This window comes from Polypterus senegalus, chromosome 18 (genome assembly GCF_016835505.1).
Source record: "Polypterus senegalus isolate Bchr_013 chromosome 18, ASM1683550v1, whole genome shotgun sequence".
Lineage (NCBI taxonomy): Eukaryota > Metazoa > Chordata > Cladistia > Polypteriformes > Polypteridae > Polypterus > Polypterus senegalus.
In genome coordinates, this window is record NC_053171.1 from 62,266,887 (window position 1) to 62,282,596 (window position 15,710).

A 15,710-nucleotide genomic window follows, 5' to 3' on the forward strand; every position below is an offset into this window, starting at 1 on the left:
ATTAACAAAAACTAAAGGACAATTAGAACATCAAATTCTGTTTTTCAAACTGTAGTTAGCTACAAGTGAAAAAGGCTGAGCTCTAAGAGCCATTCTTACTTTGAGGGTTTTTGTTTTTCTTCTCCAGAAATCACTGCTCCAACCCTGTGGATCAAACAGTTGGTCATTAAAGAGAATAAACAGAACAGTTCAAGTTCAAGGAGTCCAGGTAATACAATCTTTAGTCTGAAATTTAATTCATATGAACAATGTTGGGAACTTAACAAGGTTTGTAATATGACAGAAGTTTTTCAAGTGTGTGGCTGCATGTCTGTAAATTTCATACATTGAGTTCTTAGGTCTTATTTTCTTTGGTGTAAAACACTAACCTTAAATTATATATCATAACACTATGAAACAAAACAAAAAGGAAGAGATGGGGCACCTCCACAGTGAAACACTGTTTAATTGAAGGAAAAGCAAAATATGAGTTGTGAGAGTGAAACTCAGAAGAATTGAGTAGCCTCAGCTACAACATCTGCCTCATATAATGCACAGAATATGAGCTTCATCTCGTGTCCTCTCTGGTCCGAGAATGAAAAACCTCTTCATGTGGTTGGTTGGCTCAGTAGTGACCTCAGTAGGTTTCTGAGGAGGAAACAGGAGAAGGCATTGGCATCTGTACCCACTCTTGGCATGAAGTGGTGTCGCTTACCTTATAGGAGCTCTGATGGTGTCTTCTTAATTGCTCCAGTCCAAACTATATTTATTGTTTTTCCCAATAATTAGAGCAACCCCCAGTGGTGTTTTTTGGTCATTGGTTCTGTTGCACAAAACTTCTCAATAAACTAACTCAAATCATTTAATATGCATAGGCTAGTGAATTTTGAAACGTTTTTATTAGAAATTACTCACAGTTATTTATAATTTATAGAAAAATATTAATATGCTTGACTTTAACTTTTTTTAGACCAGCAGCTGTGCTAATAAAATTATCTAAAGGCATTGGTAAGAAATTGGCCTAGTGTACTATTTTGGACACCCCTTTACATGTCAGCCAGTGACAGTAAAAAGAAGATATCTTTATATCAAATACGGAGGGTGCAGATGCCTACTATTTATGTGTCTCAGAAAAACACTGCTAGTTTCGGCAAATGTTTAGATGTGTTCCAGAACTGTCCTCTAAAGGCGCTTTGGTGACAGTACCTGCTTTTTACATTCTCTGCATCTTCACAGTTTGAATAACACTCATCATCTCCAGGGCTGCATACGAATTTGGCTGAAGGAATATTGCATAGTGAGGGTAACATTTTTGTCATTTCTATTCTGGTGCAGTGGAGTTGTTTCTGTGAGTAACAGAAAGCCAGGTGATGGGAGATGTTAGTACTCATGGTGCTTTTTTTGTACATGGAAGTGGATTGAGGTTCATTTTTCACTTCTATCTAAGCTTGCAGGCATTCAGGTCATTGAGAGGTACTGTATAGGAGTCTCCGATATTCTGTACTGCTGTTCAGGATGGCCTACAAGCTGGGATTACTTGAACATAGTGTCCTTAGTTTTAGATTTTTTTTTCCATTACTGTGTTTTGCCACTTAAAGCTTTACAGTTTTTGTGTTGCTCTGGTCAACCTTCTTGGCTTTGAGCCTTCAGAGGTTAGACGTCATTGGAGATCGACAGGTTGTTGGAATACAGAACAGACCAAAAGGACTCGGTGTCCAGGAGAAAGGCGCCATGTGCTGTGCCAGTGAGAGCTTGCTCCCTGGGAGACCAAAGTCTGACTTCATTCTTTATGACAGGCCTGAAGCCAACAACGTCAGTGCTGCTCCAGAAATTTAGGCACAAAATTGCGGGTTTCTGGACAAAGGCCTTCATTGAGACACCATTTCAGGACGCTCTTTGTGGATTTTCTAACTTGTGATAGTAAGTATGAGGTCAGAACTCTGCTGTTTTGTTTGTATTGGAAGTTCACTTATTGAAAAGAGTGATAATTATGGGAATGCATTTGATTTTTGGGAGTTTATCTCAAGGTGCTTTTAGATTTATGCCTTGAAACGATTTACAGTGAGCTTGAGACAGAACCCTAAATATCCATAAACACTGAAGAGAATTAAAATATATACCATATAAAATTGGTAAATAAGTAGGCAGTGAAGTAATAGGAGCAGAGGACTGTCTGTAGCATTGAATCAGTATATATTGATTGGTCATGCAGGTGCTTATATAATGGGTTCTTGTCACAGGTGAAATATATGAGTCTTTAGAAATATATAATAGATCAGAGACACAAGACAGTGGCAGTAGGTGGTCTTTATAACAGGGGATGCACATTTTAGGTCTACATCATAAAATTAATTACTGCATCATGTTATTTATCTGTACATTCTGCTCTCATTTCTTTTTTTGTAGAAAATAGTCTGTGACCCTGTCAAACCAACTAGGAGTCTTTTACAGAGACTTGATCAGTTTCCTCTCAATGGCCACCAGAGCAAGGTTGCTTAAATGGTTTTGGCCCATTGTTTTGCGGCTGTACATCTTGACTAGTTTTAACACTAAAATCCCTGAAGACTACGAAAAAGGTGGTAATCCTGGGCCACCTTAAATTCCTTTGCACTTCTCCTATACCATCTTTTGTTTTGCAAATGTGTCAATCGGCGCAAGCAGCCTGCTACCTGTTCTCCCCATCACTGTAGCTCAAGTCAGACAAAACGTTCTCCCAGCTCATGTCTGTTAATCTGGGTGTGAGGTGCCAGGAGTTGTATTGGGTGAATAATATATTGTTATTTGGAACACATGCATTTCATTTGTGTTCTGTGTCTACAAAAATCTGGGTAAATGTAGGATGACAGGTAATGCATAGCAAGAAATGTTGATGAAATACCTAAAACAGAAACTTTTTTCATATTATGGTATTAGGCATGTTGACAAACTACATGTGCAATGCCACTCCTTATTTAGGAAAAGATCAGTTTTTTTTAAAGTGTGACAGTTTGTTCCACCTGCAGCTATAAACACTTCAGTACACAAGCTAGTATTTAGATCTGGAAGTGCCATGCTGACAGTGTATGTGACCAAAAAAGAAGTCTGACTGCATTCTTGGTACCATTGCTCACTTACTGAAGTGTCTATAACTGCAGGTGGAAGCTGCCATTGCAATCAAACACAGGAAGCTCTGCAGTCTACTTGTAACTTTACTCTGTAGGAAGATAAGTAAATAAATATAGGTGAACAACATTCAAGGTGGCTTTTATATAAGTAACATTAAATGTGTTTTTTTTTTTAATATAAAGACCATCACAAAACATAATCACAAACTGGACTTTGCACAATACCTTGGCGAGCTCTGTAAGCCATGCTGTTTCGTTGAAGGACAGATGTGGGTCAGATTCACTGTCAGGATGATCCCCAACCAGTTGCTGCATCCAAATGGTGCCATCTTTCACCTTTATGCCTGGTACAGCCACGTTGTTCTTATATGTGAGTGGATGTTTCTTGCGGGGAGAGTTTCTGTTCTCTTTCTCTGCTGTAGAACCCTCATCCTCATCTGAGTTCACCTCTGCTATAGCACGTCTTTATTTGAAAACAGCAGTGACAGATTGGGGGAGCGTGAACATAACTGAGAGAATAAAACTGAATTAAAAAAAAATGCTGACCGTTACAAGTACCATAAATTTACACCGGCTGTTACAGAGTCAAATCTAATGTATGTTTTTATTCTATAATAGTAACAATAAGAGCAGCTCACTACTCAAAATGGTGAATCTAGGAAGGTCACGGAATCAAACCCGCAACCTCTTGATTTTGAGCCAGCAGTTCTTTCCATTGCACCACCCAAGCGGTTGTGTCAGCATCATACCCTAGCCTGATTTCTTTTTCTTCAGTTATATTCTTGAATAAAAGTGTACTTGTATTGTTTTACTTGTACCTTTTGTGAAAGTGCTTATTTGATATTTGGACTTCAGTCTTCACACATTATACACTTCATGTCAAAATGTTGTCATTAATAGTATAACATGAAAAGAGTTTCTTTTCTTGGAATGTGTTCAACATTTCTTGGCTCACATTTCCTCTCATCCTACATTTACATAGATCGCTGTAGACACGGAAAATACATACAACACAATACAATTTATTTTTGTATAGAAGAAAATCACACAAGAAGTGCAGCAATGGACTTTAACAGGCCCTGCCTCTTGACAGCCCCCCAACCTTGACTCTCTAAGAAGACAAGAAAAATCTCCCAAAAAACCCTTGTAGGGAAAAAATGGAAGAAACCTTGGGAAAGGCAGTTCAAAGAGAGACCCCTTTCCAGGTAGGTTGGGCACATGAAATGCATGTGTTCCAAATCACTATATACAGTATATGTGGGCAGGATGAGATACCAGGCTGCTTGCTGCTTGTGCTGATCGACACATTTGCTAAACAAAAGATGCTGACAGAGAGGTGCGAAGGAATTTAAGGTGGCCCGGGATTGCAACTTTTTTCGTATGTTTCAGAGGTTCTAGTGTTAAGCAGGAGTACCTCTTCTCTACATCTGCTGATGTATATCCAATTTCTGCCACTAAAGACAATAAGCTTATATTGCTGAGGCATTGCACTGTCCAACTCCATGTCTGTAAAAAATACCAAGAAATCACATAGCTTACTCCTGGTGGGCTAGTCCAAAATCCACAATCTAGTTTGAAATAAATGAACCAACTTTACTAAACTGAAAGAAGAATCAGACTCAAGAACACTGGTTTTATTTATAGTAAGATATGTACAAATAAAAATAGTGGGCTATATCGCTAGCAAATAGCAGACTACAAGCAGCAGCTTCACTTGCCTAAAAACTGCATGGGACTGAACATGAAATGCTCCGATGCCAAAACGCTGTCAATCAAAAAGAGGTCCAGCCACTTTGACAGTTCCTCTGATCATCATGCAGCTGCCCAGTGTCTCCTTTTTATAGGAGGAGGAGATTCCCTTGTTGTCTTAGAGCAGTCGCCTCTGGAGACAGAATCTTAGTTATCATCTGCTAGGGCCACAGTTAATACTGTGAAATCACTTGTTACAGGCAGTCTGTTTTTATTGGGGTGTGTTGGTTTCAAGATAAAAGCAAATCTTTCTTCAGGCTTGTCATTATGAGTGACAATAGAGTGCCAGCTACACTGCAGGGTCTTGTGTTCTGGTACAGTGCAATTGTCATACCACTCTTGACCTGGCTTACTGTTAATTTACAAATTTTAGTGAGAATCTTTGGAGAAAAAATAACTTTTAAAAAGTGAATGGGCTGTTGTGCTTTCTTAACCAGAAATGTGGTGTTGAAAGACCATGAATGGTGTGTCTAAGAACCAAAAGCTGCTCAATGCAATAAAAAAGTAACAAAACTAGGAACGGTTATGCCAATAGGTGCATGACTCTCTCCAGTTATCCTGAAGAGTACCATGATCCTCCTTAGTTTTGGTGATGTTGAGGGTAGGGCAGGGTGATATGAAAAACAAGTTTATCTCAATAATTTTCTTCATATCAGTCTAGCGATATATATTGTAATATAAATCAAATCACTATTTCTGTCAAGCTTAATAATTCATTTTTACTCCTAAGTGAGAAGAGAAGATATCATAAGGTTAATTTTGGTTTAAATATTATGTATATTGTGTCAGACGTTAAACATCACAAATGTACTGTAGAAAATTATCCAACTGAAAAATAAAATAAATGTACTGTATATAATGAACAACAATCTTAATTCTGACCAAAAACTTCAAGTGTTACAGGTGAACACAAACAAAATGCATAACTAAATTCTTTGGTCAATTCCAAATAAATAAAGTAGATAGTAATACAAAGTAATATCTCAAAAAACTACCTATATACTGTATAATTTCCTTTGTATAGACCCAAACTGTTTTAAATGGTTGGGAAACAATCCCACAAATAGACAAAAACACTCTGTATGTATTCTCAGCACAAATTCAACTTTCAGAACATAAACAAAATTGACATATTCACTTAATTGTGGTCAGTTTATGCTCCAAGATAAAAATAAGAAAGGCACAAGAAATCACCATTAGTGCAGCACTTGCTTGGGTCTGGGACTGTAAAGCCGTATGTGTGTGCTGTAAAGGATGGAACTGCTAGAAACGATTAGTGGGATTACCTGTCACAATCTGAAGTCCACTCTACTGTGCTTCTTGTCGGACTATTCGTTAACATTTTCTTTTGCCATTTTCTCTTTTATCTTACTCCCACTCCTGAGGTGCTGGTGTGCACAGCTGCTGCAACCCAAATGCTATTGCCATCTGTTACACTCCATGCTGTGTGGGTCAGCCTAACCTGATGTGGCTGCAACTCTGTTCCAGCCACCTGACTGGTTCGTCAGATTTGTTCTCTGCCAAAACATGGGTGGAATGAGTTCTTTCTATCAACCATGGCTTATGTTTCTATTGAGTAAAGGTTACTTTGTGATAATTCTTTATCGTTTTATCACCCAGTTCTAGTTGAGCAGCAAAACTTTGTCCTTATACCATTCTTTGAGAAGTATAACATCCCCTGAAAAGGCTTGTTGTTGATAAAGAGACTCTCGTCCATGGTGGTGTCAACACATTTTTTTGATAAATTTTTTGTCATGTTTAGTGACCCAGCCTTGCTTAAAGATGGAAAAGTTCCATTGGGCTTGGGGGAGTGCTACAGTGTTCAGAGTGAGAGTTGCTAGGCCTGCTCATCTAAGATTTGCCATTAAGGATGTCCTGATTTGGTTACACACAGAGATGCTTAGTCCAGAGTTCCTGAAGGTCGTTGCTTGCTTTGAGAGAGATGTGCTTGTTAAATGGTGACCTGAAATCTGTAAAAATCATTTGCAAATGTTTCTTTTAGTGGGTTCGGTTAGAGTCCTGTTGACATGACTTTTGATCTGTTTGTGGTAGGCAAAATCAGGTGAGTGCATTGTGTCTGATATTTATGTTGATAACAGTGACTACCACAGATTTACAGTGAGATTACAGATTCCTTTGGCACAGGAGCAATTGTCGTAATGTGGGTGAGGTTTTCAGCCTGAGCCAGTGATACTTATGAAGGCACAGAGGATGCCTACCCAGTTTAAAGGCACGTCCACTGAGTGCAGCTGAGAACGACACGTAGCCCTGCAGGTTTGTTTACAGACGCTCACTCTCATCAAAATCTTTCTTTGTCCTTGGACCGGGCAGGTTGAGAATCACAGTCATTTGGCTGAGCAGGTGCTTCTGCCTTTATGTGTTGCTCAATCTGAACTTGTTCCAAGGAAGGTGTTAAGAAAAACACTGGGGCTGCTACACAGGTAACTTTCTCATATTGCTTGTTTTTACGTAAATGCCTTGCCACACTTCCCATGATTCTGGTTTGTTACCAAGTTCAGTGGTTACCTGCATGTTGTAGTTTTTTGCTGTTTCGTTGCCATATTTGAGGTTTCTCCTGGCTGCTATAGCTGGTGCTCTGTTGCCAGATTAAAGGGATGCATCACAGGCTTTGAGAAGAAAACAAACTTGAACTATGCATCTTATTAGCCAGTGTCTTTATTTCTTGGTTTATTAAAACATTAGAAGTGCATTTCCTGACATATGCAGTTGTTGTTATTCTGATTCATTTTAGCAGTTGCCTGTAGGGCAGAAGTGTGATCAAAGAGATGTGGTCAGATGTTAGCCATGTAAGTGTTTTGGCTATTTGTATTAACTTGATGATTTCTATCCTAATTTAGGCCTTGGTTGGAATGGAAGTGAGAAGCTACAGGTTTGTGTAGGAGAGAGACTTTTTTTAACTTTTGTTGTTAACAAAAGCCTTCATCTGGATAAGCACAATGAAATTGATGATGAATGTTCCATAAGTCTATAAAAGCATACAATATTTTACAGAGCGTCTTTACCAGACCTTGTGTAATTTTTAGCTGCTTATTGCCAAGATGCATTTTATAGAGAGAATTGATTTCTGATTATTTCTTGTATTCCCATGGTCTGATTAAAAAAAAAAAAAAGAATACAGACAAATGATGTAATTTGTTTTCGATAATTTAATACACATAGTAAGAACTGCAAAAGGCCTAACCTTGAGTTGTGGCTTATAACTTAAAATGCAAGATATATAAAGTTAATTTAAACGTTGCATAATATGAATGTTTACTATCTTGTATCATTAAATATTTAATATTTATTATCATTTTAGAAAAAATTCCCTCTTGTGACCAGGAGAGGCAGAGTGCTCTGGATGAAGCACATCAGAATCCCCGAGAAGCCATCTTCATACCAGAATGTGCTGCTGGTGGCCTGTACCAGTCGGTTCAGTGCCACCAGTCTACAGGATACTGCTGGTGTGTGTTGGTAGACACAGGCCGGCCAATTCCTGGCACTTCCACTCGGTAAGTCCAGAATCTAAACACTGAGGAATGATTTAAAGCTTGACCTCTACCAGAATAATTCACATATTCATGATTTCATCATTCATGTAAATTGTTGTACCTCAAAAATATACAGCAAGAAATCTGTTTCTTCAGAAAAAAATAGCCCAGGCAAAAGATAAATTCTTTGTTATTTTAGTAGGGAAAAATGAGGCAATTATGTACAAGAAGTGGTTTGCAGTGTCACAAGTATCTCATTGGATCTGACAAATAATTTTTAATCTGGGCAGATACGGAACAAGCAGCAGTAGCATTCAGTTTAAGGCAGAAAATATGTCAGGCAAGTGAAAAGAGGATCAGGAGATGTCACGAGGTCAAGAAGTCATGCAAAATTCAATAAATCAAGTCAAAAAACAAAATGCTTAGCTAAATCACTGTCAGTAATCAAGAGGAAAGAGCATTGAAACCCAGAAACTAATTAGGAAAGCACATTGTTTGTTCAAAGTATCCGTAAGCTTAGACAGCCAGGGAGTGCAAAACACCGACCTTCAAAATGTTAAAATGGGAACATTACGAGTCCTTTGCTTCTGGCAGTTTTCACACAAGAGACTGAATATGCAACCTGTGTGATTACTAATCTGGATGCCAGACACACACAAAATATTTGTATTTGAAAGGTTCGTCTCAGTAGTTAGATTTTGGAGCAGAGTCACACATGCATTGTTTTAAAACAAATTGTGTAGCAGTTTTAAGAAAAAAATACAGGTTTTTAGTACCATCACAAACCCCTTTTTAAGTAGGTTAAACACAGGTTACTGTTCGTTTATTTTCTGGTGACTTTGGAGTTGTCTGCAAAAATGACTTAAGTGAAATCTGGTTCACCCTAAGCCCTGTGTCAAAACTTATAGTTTTATTGAAAGACTATTTAAGTAATATTCTCTTCTCATAGGTACCAAACCCCTGAGTGCGACAATGCAGCCAGATCTAGGAATCCAGAGATGGAAGATCCCTTCCGGGAAAGAGAGCTTCCAGGTGTGTCTCGTGTTGTATATTCTAGTGGAATGGATGGCTTTGCTTTTTTGAAAATTGTATCATTTAAGAATTCTGAAAAGACATCTCTGCCATACTCTTTCCTTGGTAAGGGAAGCAACTGCAAAAGCATAAAGAGTGAGTGAGTGAGTGAGTGAGAGAGAGAGAGAGAGAGAGAGAGAGTGTACATAAAAGCCTCAAGTTCATTTTGCGAAAACTGACTGATCAATGGCTGACCCAGCAGGGGTGACTTTTGCTAATAACTTTGGACATTGTATGTAAAAGAGAATACTGCTGTACCACCTGCAACCAGAAGCTGCAACCAAGGCAAACAAGGAAAAGCTCACTGAAAATCACTTCACTTGCCAGAAAATTCTGACCAGGCAAGTAAAATAGAATCTGTTACTTCAAACCTGCAAAGGTTCCAATCCCTTTTTCATAGTATGCAGGACACTGTACTCAGCAATGATTTATGTACTGCTCACATCTGATTTGGTCACATTACTGCACTCTCAAATCTCTGCACTCCTACTCTTACAAATCTGTTTTTAAACTCTGTTCATAATGACTTAAAAATGGCAATGATAAAAGCCTATATGTATACAATACAATACAATACAATACAGTTTATTTTTGTATAGCCCAAAATCACACAGGAAGTGCCGCAATGGGCTTTAACAGGCCCTGCCTTTTGACAGCCCCCCAGCCTTGACTCTCTGAGAAGACAAGGAAAAACTCCCAATAAAACCTTGTAGGGAAAAATGGAAGAAACCTCGGGAAAGGCAGTTCAAAGAGAGACCCCTTTCCAGGTAGGTTGGGCGTGCAGTAGGTGTCAAAAGTAGGGGGTCAATACAATACAATATACACAACAGAACAATTCCTTAAGACAGCATAATAAAAATTTTAGAATTACGGTTTAACAGTAGATGATATGACATAATTAGGTTTCGATATTTTTAGAGTCCTGGAGACCTCATCCATCTAGCTGCATCTCCATTTGGCCATGCCACGGCTGAAACATTGCTCCGATGAAAGGACCCTCTTTCCCATGATTCCTGTGATCCTCCATCAGGGATGACTTTACCATAGGCAGGCAAACAACTTGGCAGGTGGGCGTGGCACCAATGGCCACATTTGGGTACCGAGAAAAGAAACAGAATAGGTGAGGGTTAGTATTCAAATATAATTATCATGTTACTTATGTTATAGTGCTAATGACTAACAACAGAGATGCAGTATGTACAGTTAATCAGCAGCTCTAGTCAGGATATGCTAAACTGAAGTAGTGAGTCTTCAGCCGGGATTTAAAGGCTGAGACCGAGGGGCATCTCTTATGGAAGCAGGAAGACCATTCCACAGTTTAGGGGCCCTGTAACTAAAAGCTCGACCTCCCACTGTTATTTTATTAATCCTTGGAATCCTAAGCAGACCGGCATCTTGAGATCTTAATGTGCGCTCAGGTTTGTAAGTCATGATAAGTTCAGACAAGTAAGCGGACCTTGGCCATTTAATGCTTTATATGTTAAAAGGAGGATTTTGAAATCTGCCCTAAATTTAACTGGGAGCCAGTGTAAAGATTTAAGAACTGGGGTTATGTGTTCATATTTTCTTGTTCTTGTAATAATTCTTGCAGCGCATTTTGGATTAACTGGAGGCTGTATAGAGAACAGTTTGAACAGCCAGTGAACACCGCATTGCAGTAGTCAATCCTACTAGAGATAAATGCATGAATTAATTTCTCACAATCCTGTTTATTTAGAAAGCCTTAATTTCCTAATATTTTTAAGATGGAAAAACAGGTTTTGGACGACTTTGTAATATGCGCTTTAAATGACATGCTAGAGTCAAAGATAACTCCTAGATTGCGGGCTGATTCAGTAAAATTAATTGGGATTCCAACTGAGTTAAATGACGACAAAATATTGCTGTGATCAGCGTCATTCCCTCCAACAATTAACATCTCTGTTTTATCTGTATTTAAAGACAAGTAGTTCTCATTCATCCATTCCTTTAATTCACTAACACAACTAATTAAAGACAACATCGGAGAAACTTCATTTGATTTAAATGAAAGGTATAACTGGGTGTCATCTGCATACGAGTGAAAATTAACATTATGTTTCCTAATGAGAGATCCCAGTGGAAGCATGTAAAGTGAAAACAGTAAAGGTCCCAGTACTGAGCCCTGCGGACACCATATTCAACTTCTGTGTATAATGATGGAGTACTGTCAGCACATTTCTGTACATACTGGAATCGATTTGATAAATAAGAACTGAACCAAGCGAGCACGGGGCCTGTAAGCCCAACATCATTTTCTAGCCTGTGCAGTAAAATAGAATGGTCAATGGTGTCAAACGCTGCACTTAAGTCCAACAACATAATTACAGTGGAATTTCCTTCATCAGAGGATATCAGAATGTCATTTACAACCCGTGTTAGTGCCGTTTCTGTACTATGACCAGTGCGAAAGCCAGACTGGAATTTCTCAAATAAATTGTAATGCGTAAGGTGTGACTGAAGCTGACTGGCGACTACTTTCTCTAGTATTTTAGAGAGAAATGGTAAATTTGAAATAGGCCTATAGTTATTTAGTATGTGTGGGTCTAGGTCTGACTTTTTAAGTAATGGTTTAATGACTGACACTTTTAGTGCATCAGGTACTGTGCCATGCAATAATGAATTATTGATAATGTTTAGAATTGGTGCTACAAGAACATCCATTGCACTTTTTACTAGTTTTGTTGGCACTGGATCTAGGGAACAAGTAGTGGGCTTCATTTTCGAAATTAAAGTTACGACTTCCTGCTCAGTTACAGGATTAAAATTATTAAAGTGCTGAATGCAATGTGAGACAGGGTCTGCTAAGCTAGTATTTGGTTTGTACTGTGATGCTGAGATCTGTGATCTTATATTTTTAATTTTCTCATTGAAGAAGTTCATAAAGTCTGTATGTATGTGTGTGGGGTCTGACTTTTTTAAAATAAAAGGCATAATTCCTGCAATGCACACTGAACATCTTTTGCTTCAAACCCAAACCTGCCAAGACATGACTCCTGGCATTTTTCTTTTTAACATGTGTTGATGCAATGCTGTAGCGCCAACATCATCAGCCATTTTAATATGCAGTTCATATTCAGGTTTTTCTCACGTAAGTATTATTATACTATATTATATACAGTTACATATAAATGCAGTACTGACTTTCACTCCTTAATATTGTAAAAAAAGCTAGTACCGTTACATTTTTGTAATTTTGATATCAACTTAGTACTCAAGTACCGATTCTTGGGATTTTCCTACTTTACACCCAAAACTCTTTTGCATCTTCAGATTTTTAAGAAATCAAGCAAATGTCAATCCAGTCACACAAGAGATCAAGCCAAATCATATAATCAGAACTTTAACAATGTGTCATTTTATGCAGCTAAAGTCACTTCAGTATGCATGTACTTTGTCAGTGTGCCCGTGTTGATCAAACAGAGGAAGCTCTGCAGTTTACTTGTGACTTTACGCTGTAGGAAGATAAGTAAATGAATCAACGTAAATAACATTCAATTCGATCTGGCTTTTATATAAGTAACATATGAATGTTTTTTGTATAAAGATCATCACAAAGCAGAATCACAAACAGAACTTTTCACGATACCTTGGCAAGCTCTGTAAGCCCTGTGGGTCAGACTGTCTGGCAGGACAGACCTGTTGCTACATCCAAATGGTGCCATCTTTTGCCTTTATGCCAGGTGCAGCTGTGTTATTCTTATATGTGACTTGACATTTAAACCCTTGTCCTCATCTGAATTCACCTCTGCTATTGCTTGTCTTTATTTGAAAACAATCAGATCGGGGTGAACGTGACTAAGAGAATAAAACTGAATAATAAAAAAAAACACTAACCTTTACAAGTACCATAAATTTACACTGACTTTTACAGACTTAAATCAAATGTATATTTTTATTCTATAATAGTAAGAATAAGAGCAGTTCACTTCTCAAAACTGAGGTGGCTGGGATCAAACCACGAACGTCTTTATTACGAGTCAGTAGTTCTTAGTGCTGCACCACAAAAGCGGTCGTATTAAGAGTGTGTCAATATTGCACACTAACACAAGTTGTTTTTCTTCGGTTATCTTCTTGAATAAAAACGCACTTGTTTTGTTATACTTGTACCTTTTGTGAAAGTGATATTTGGACTTCAGGCTTCACACATTATACACTTCATGTCTGCATTTTGTCAATTATTACTAAAATATGAAAAAATGTTTCTGTTTTAACAATGTTTTTACATAGATTGTTGTAGACCCGGAACACACATGAAATGCATGTATTCCAAATAACAATTTATTATTTACTTTATACAACTCCAGATAACTCACATGCAGTTAAACAGTCCTGAGCTGAGAGAACTTTCTGTCCTTTCTGTGTTGGTGGGGAGATGGGATAGCAGGCTGCTTTTGCTGATCAACACATTTACAACACAAAAGACGCTGACAGAGAGGTGTAAAGGGATTTAAGGTGGCCTGGGATTACAAGTTTTTTCGTAGGTTTTGGTAATTCTAGTGTTAAAGGAAGAAAGAGAGGTTTTGCCATTGGCTTCTTATGTGTACATAAGCCAGTGCTTTTTGTCCATCAAGGTTGCCAGGCTTTGACTTACAGCTCTTTGTTTGAGTTAATAATTAAATGGTAGCCAGGAGAGCGATCTCTGGGATGTCCCTTGACTTGTGATTAATCATTTTATCAGACAGAATGTGGAGGCAGCCTCCCAAAGAAGGGCCCAGTCAGGCAGAAGCTGATATTAAAAGTGTCTGTCAGCTGTCGCACTGTGATATTCAGGTATCTAACCAAATAAAGGAAACACCTTTGTAAACTGTCATAGTGGGTGTTTGTCAAGATTCTTAACATGGTATCAAAGGAGTAGAACATACTTCTCCCATTAGAAATGAGCTATATTGAATAAAACAGTTGAGTATGGTGTGTCAAACACTGTCACTAGGCCAGTCATAAGTGCTGAGCTAGTTTAAATTGTTTTAAAAATAGTTTGTGGTTTTCATCACTCATTTGTATAGCCCACTGCCCACTTATGCCCTTTTCATCCTGAAAAGGTTCAACTTCCACCAAGAAAAAAAGTTCTTCACCAGAGGATGAAAGCAATTTGTGTATATTTTGGTGTTTACCTCACCTTCTGAGGCTATCTGCTCTGTTTGCACCATCTTATCTTGAATACTGCTCTTTTAGGTCCAGTAAGAGCTTTATACACTAAAACCCAGCCATAGTATCCTTGGCAAAGCTTAATGGAGTGTCCACTTACTACTCCTTCCTAAAGTTAACATTTGAGTTTACTGGATCCAGAGTTGTTTGTCTTACTTTCCTTACAAGTTGAATCAGGGTAGCACAGACTTAACTTTCAGTGAGTTTGCACTTTCATTCACAGTAGCCCCAGCTAACAATGCCTTTGCATCTCACTCCCCAGCAAATCTCATGGTTGCCTTATAAAACGTAACTCTGAGAATTCTGACACGCTTGACTCAACATTCAGCTCTCATTTTGTGATGGATTCCAAATGAACTTTTCTGAAATTTTTGTATGTTTGTGTCAGCTGCTTTTTTCTTTTATTGTTGTTTTGATGAAGCCTTTTTTCTTATTCACTGAAATTTTCTAAATGTCTTTACAGTGCCCATTGATGGTTGCAGTGTCATCTTATCTGAATTATGACTTCTAGCTTACGTTTTGGTTTTGGTACCCAGTAAAAATTATATTTTTGTATCTGACCTTTGCAAGGCTACTAACTGTGAATCTGTCTCTGCCTTTTTGTTTTAGTTATATATCTAGGTTTTCCTTTGCCTCTTAATCAAACCATACGAACATAAGCTCTCAGAATGATCTCTTGCTGATTAATGTTGTAGTGAACATAATTGGGCTGCCCAGCATTTCTACACATTACCTTAAACATGAGAAGCTAATGTTAGCAACATCCCATCAACAACCATATCATTACAGAAGTGCCTGCTTTCAGTTGAGTTTGCACCCCTCTCTGTGGTTCCTTTTATTTTGTTAATTTTGTGCAGCAATACTTTCAGTGAAGTATGATTAAAATCATGCTCTGAGGGTATTTAGGTGCATCCGGAAAGTATTCACAGCGCATCACTTTTTCCACATTTTGTTATGTTACAGCCTTATTCAAAAATGGATTAAATTCATTTTTTTCCCTCAGAATTCTACACCCCATAATGGCAACGTGAAAAAAGTTTACTTGAAAGTTTTGCAAATTTATTAAAAATAAAAAAAACTGAGAAATCATATGTACATAAGCATTCACAGCCTTTTCTCAATACTTTGTCGATGCACCTTTGGCAGCAAT

General features: G+C 38.0%; 1 protein-coding gene across 5 annotated transcripts in view; it reads left to right on the forward strand.

Moving 5' to 3' along the window:
* smoc1 (SPARC related modular calcium binding 1) overlaps nucleotides 1-15,710 on the forward strand; it is a 223,256-nt gene that overhangs the window by 161,982 nt on the left and 45,564 nt on the right. For all 5 annotated transcript variants that reach the window (XM_039741047.1, XM_039741048.1, XM_039741049.1 and 2 more), the window contains exons 7-9: nucleotides 128-208; nucleotides 8,152-8,344; nucleotides 9,273-9,355. In XM_039741047.1, the coding sequence (XP_039596981.1) occupies nucleotides 128-208; nucleotides 8,152-8,344; nucleotides 9,273-9,355 (357 nt within the window). The remainder of the gene's footprint in view (nucleotides 1-127; nucleotides 209-8,151; nucleotides 8,345-9,272; nucleotides 9,356-15,710) is intronic.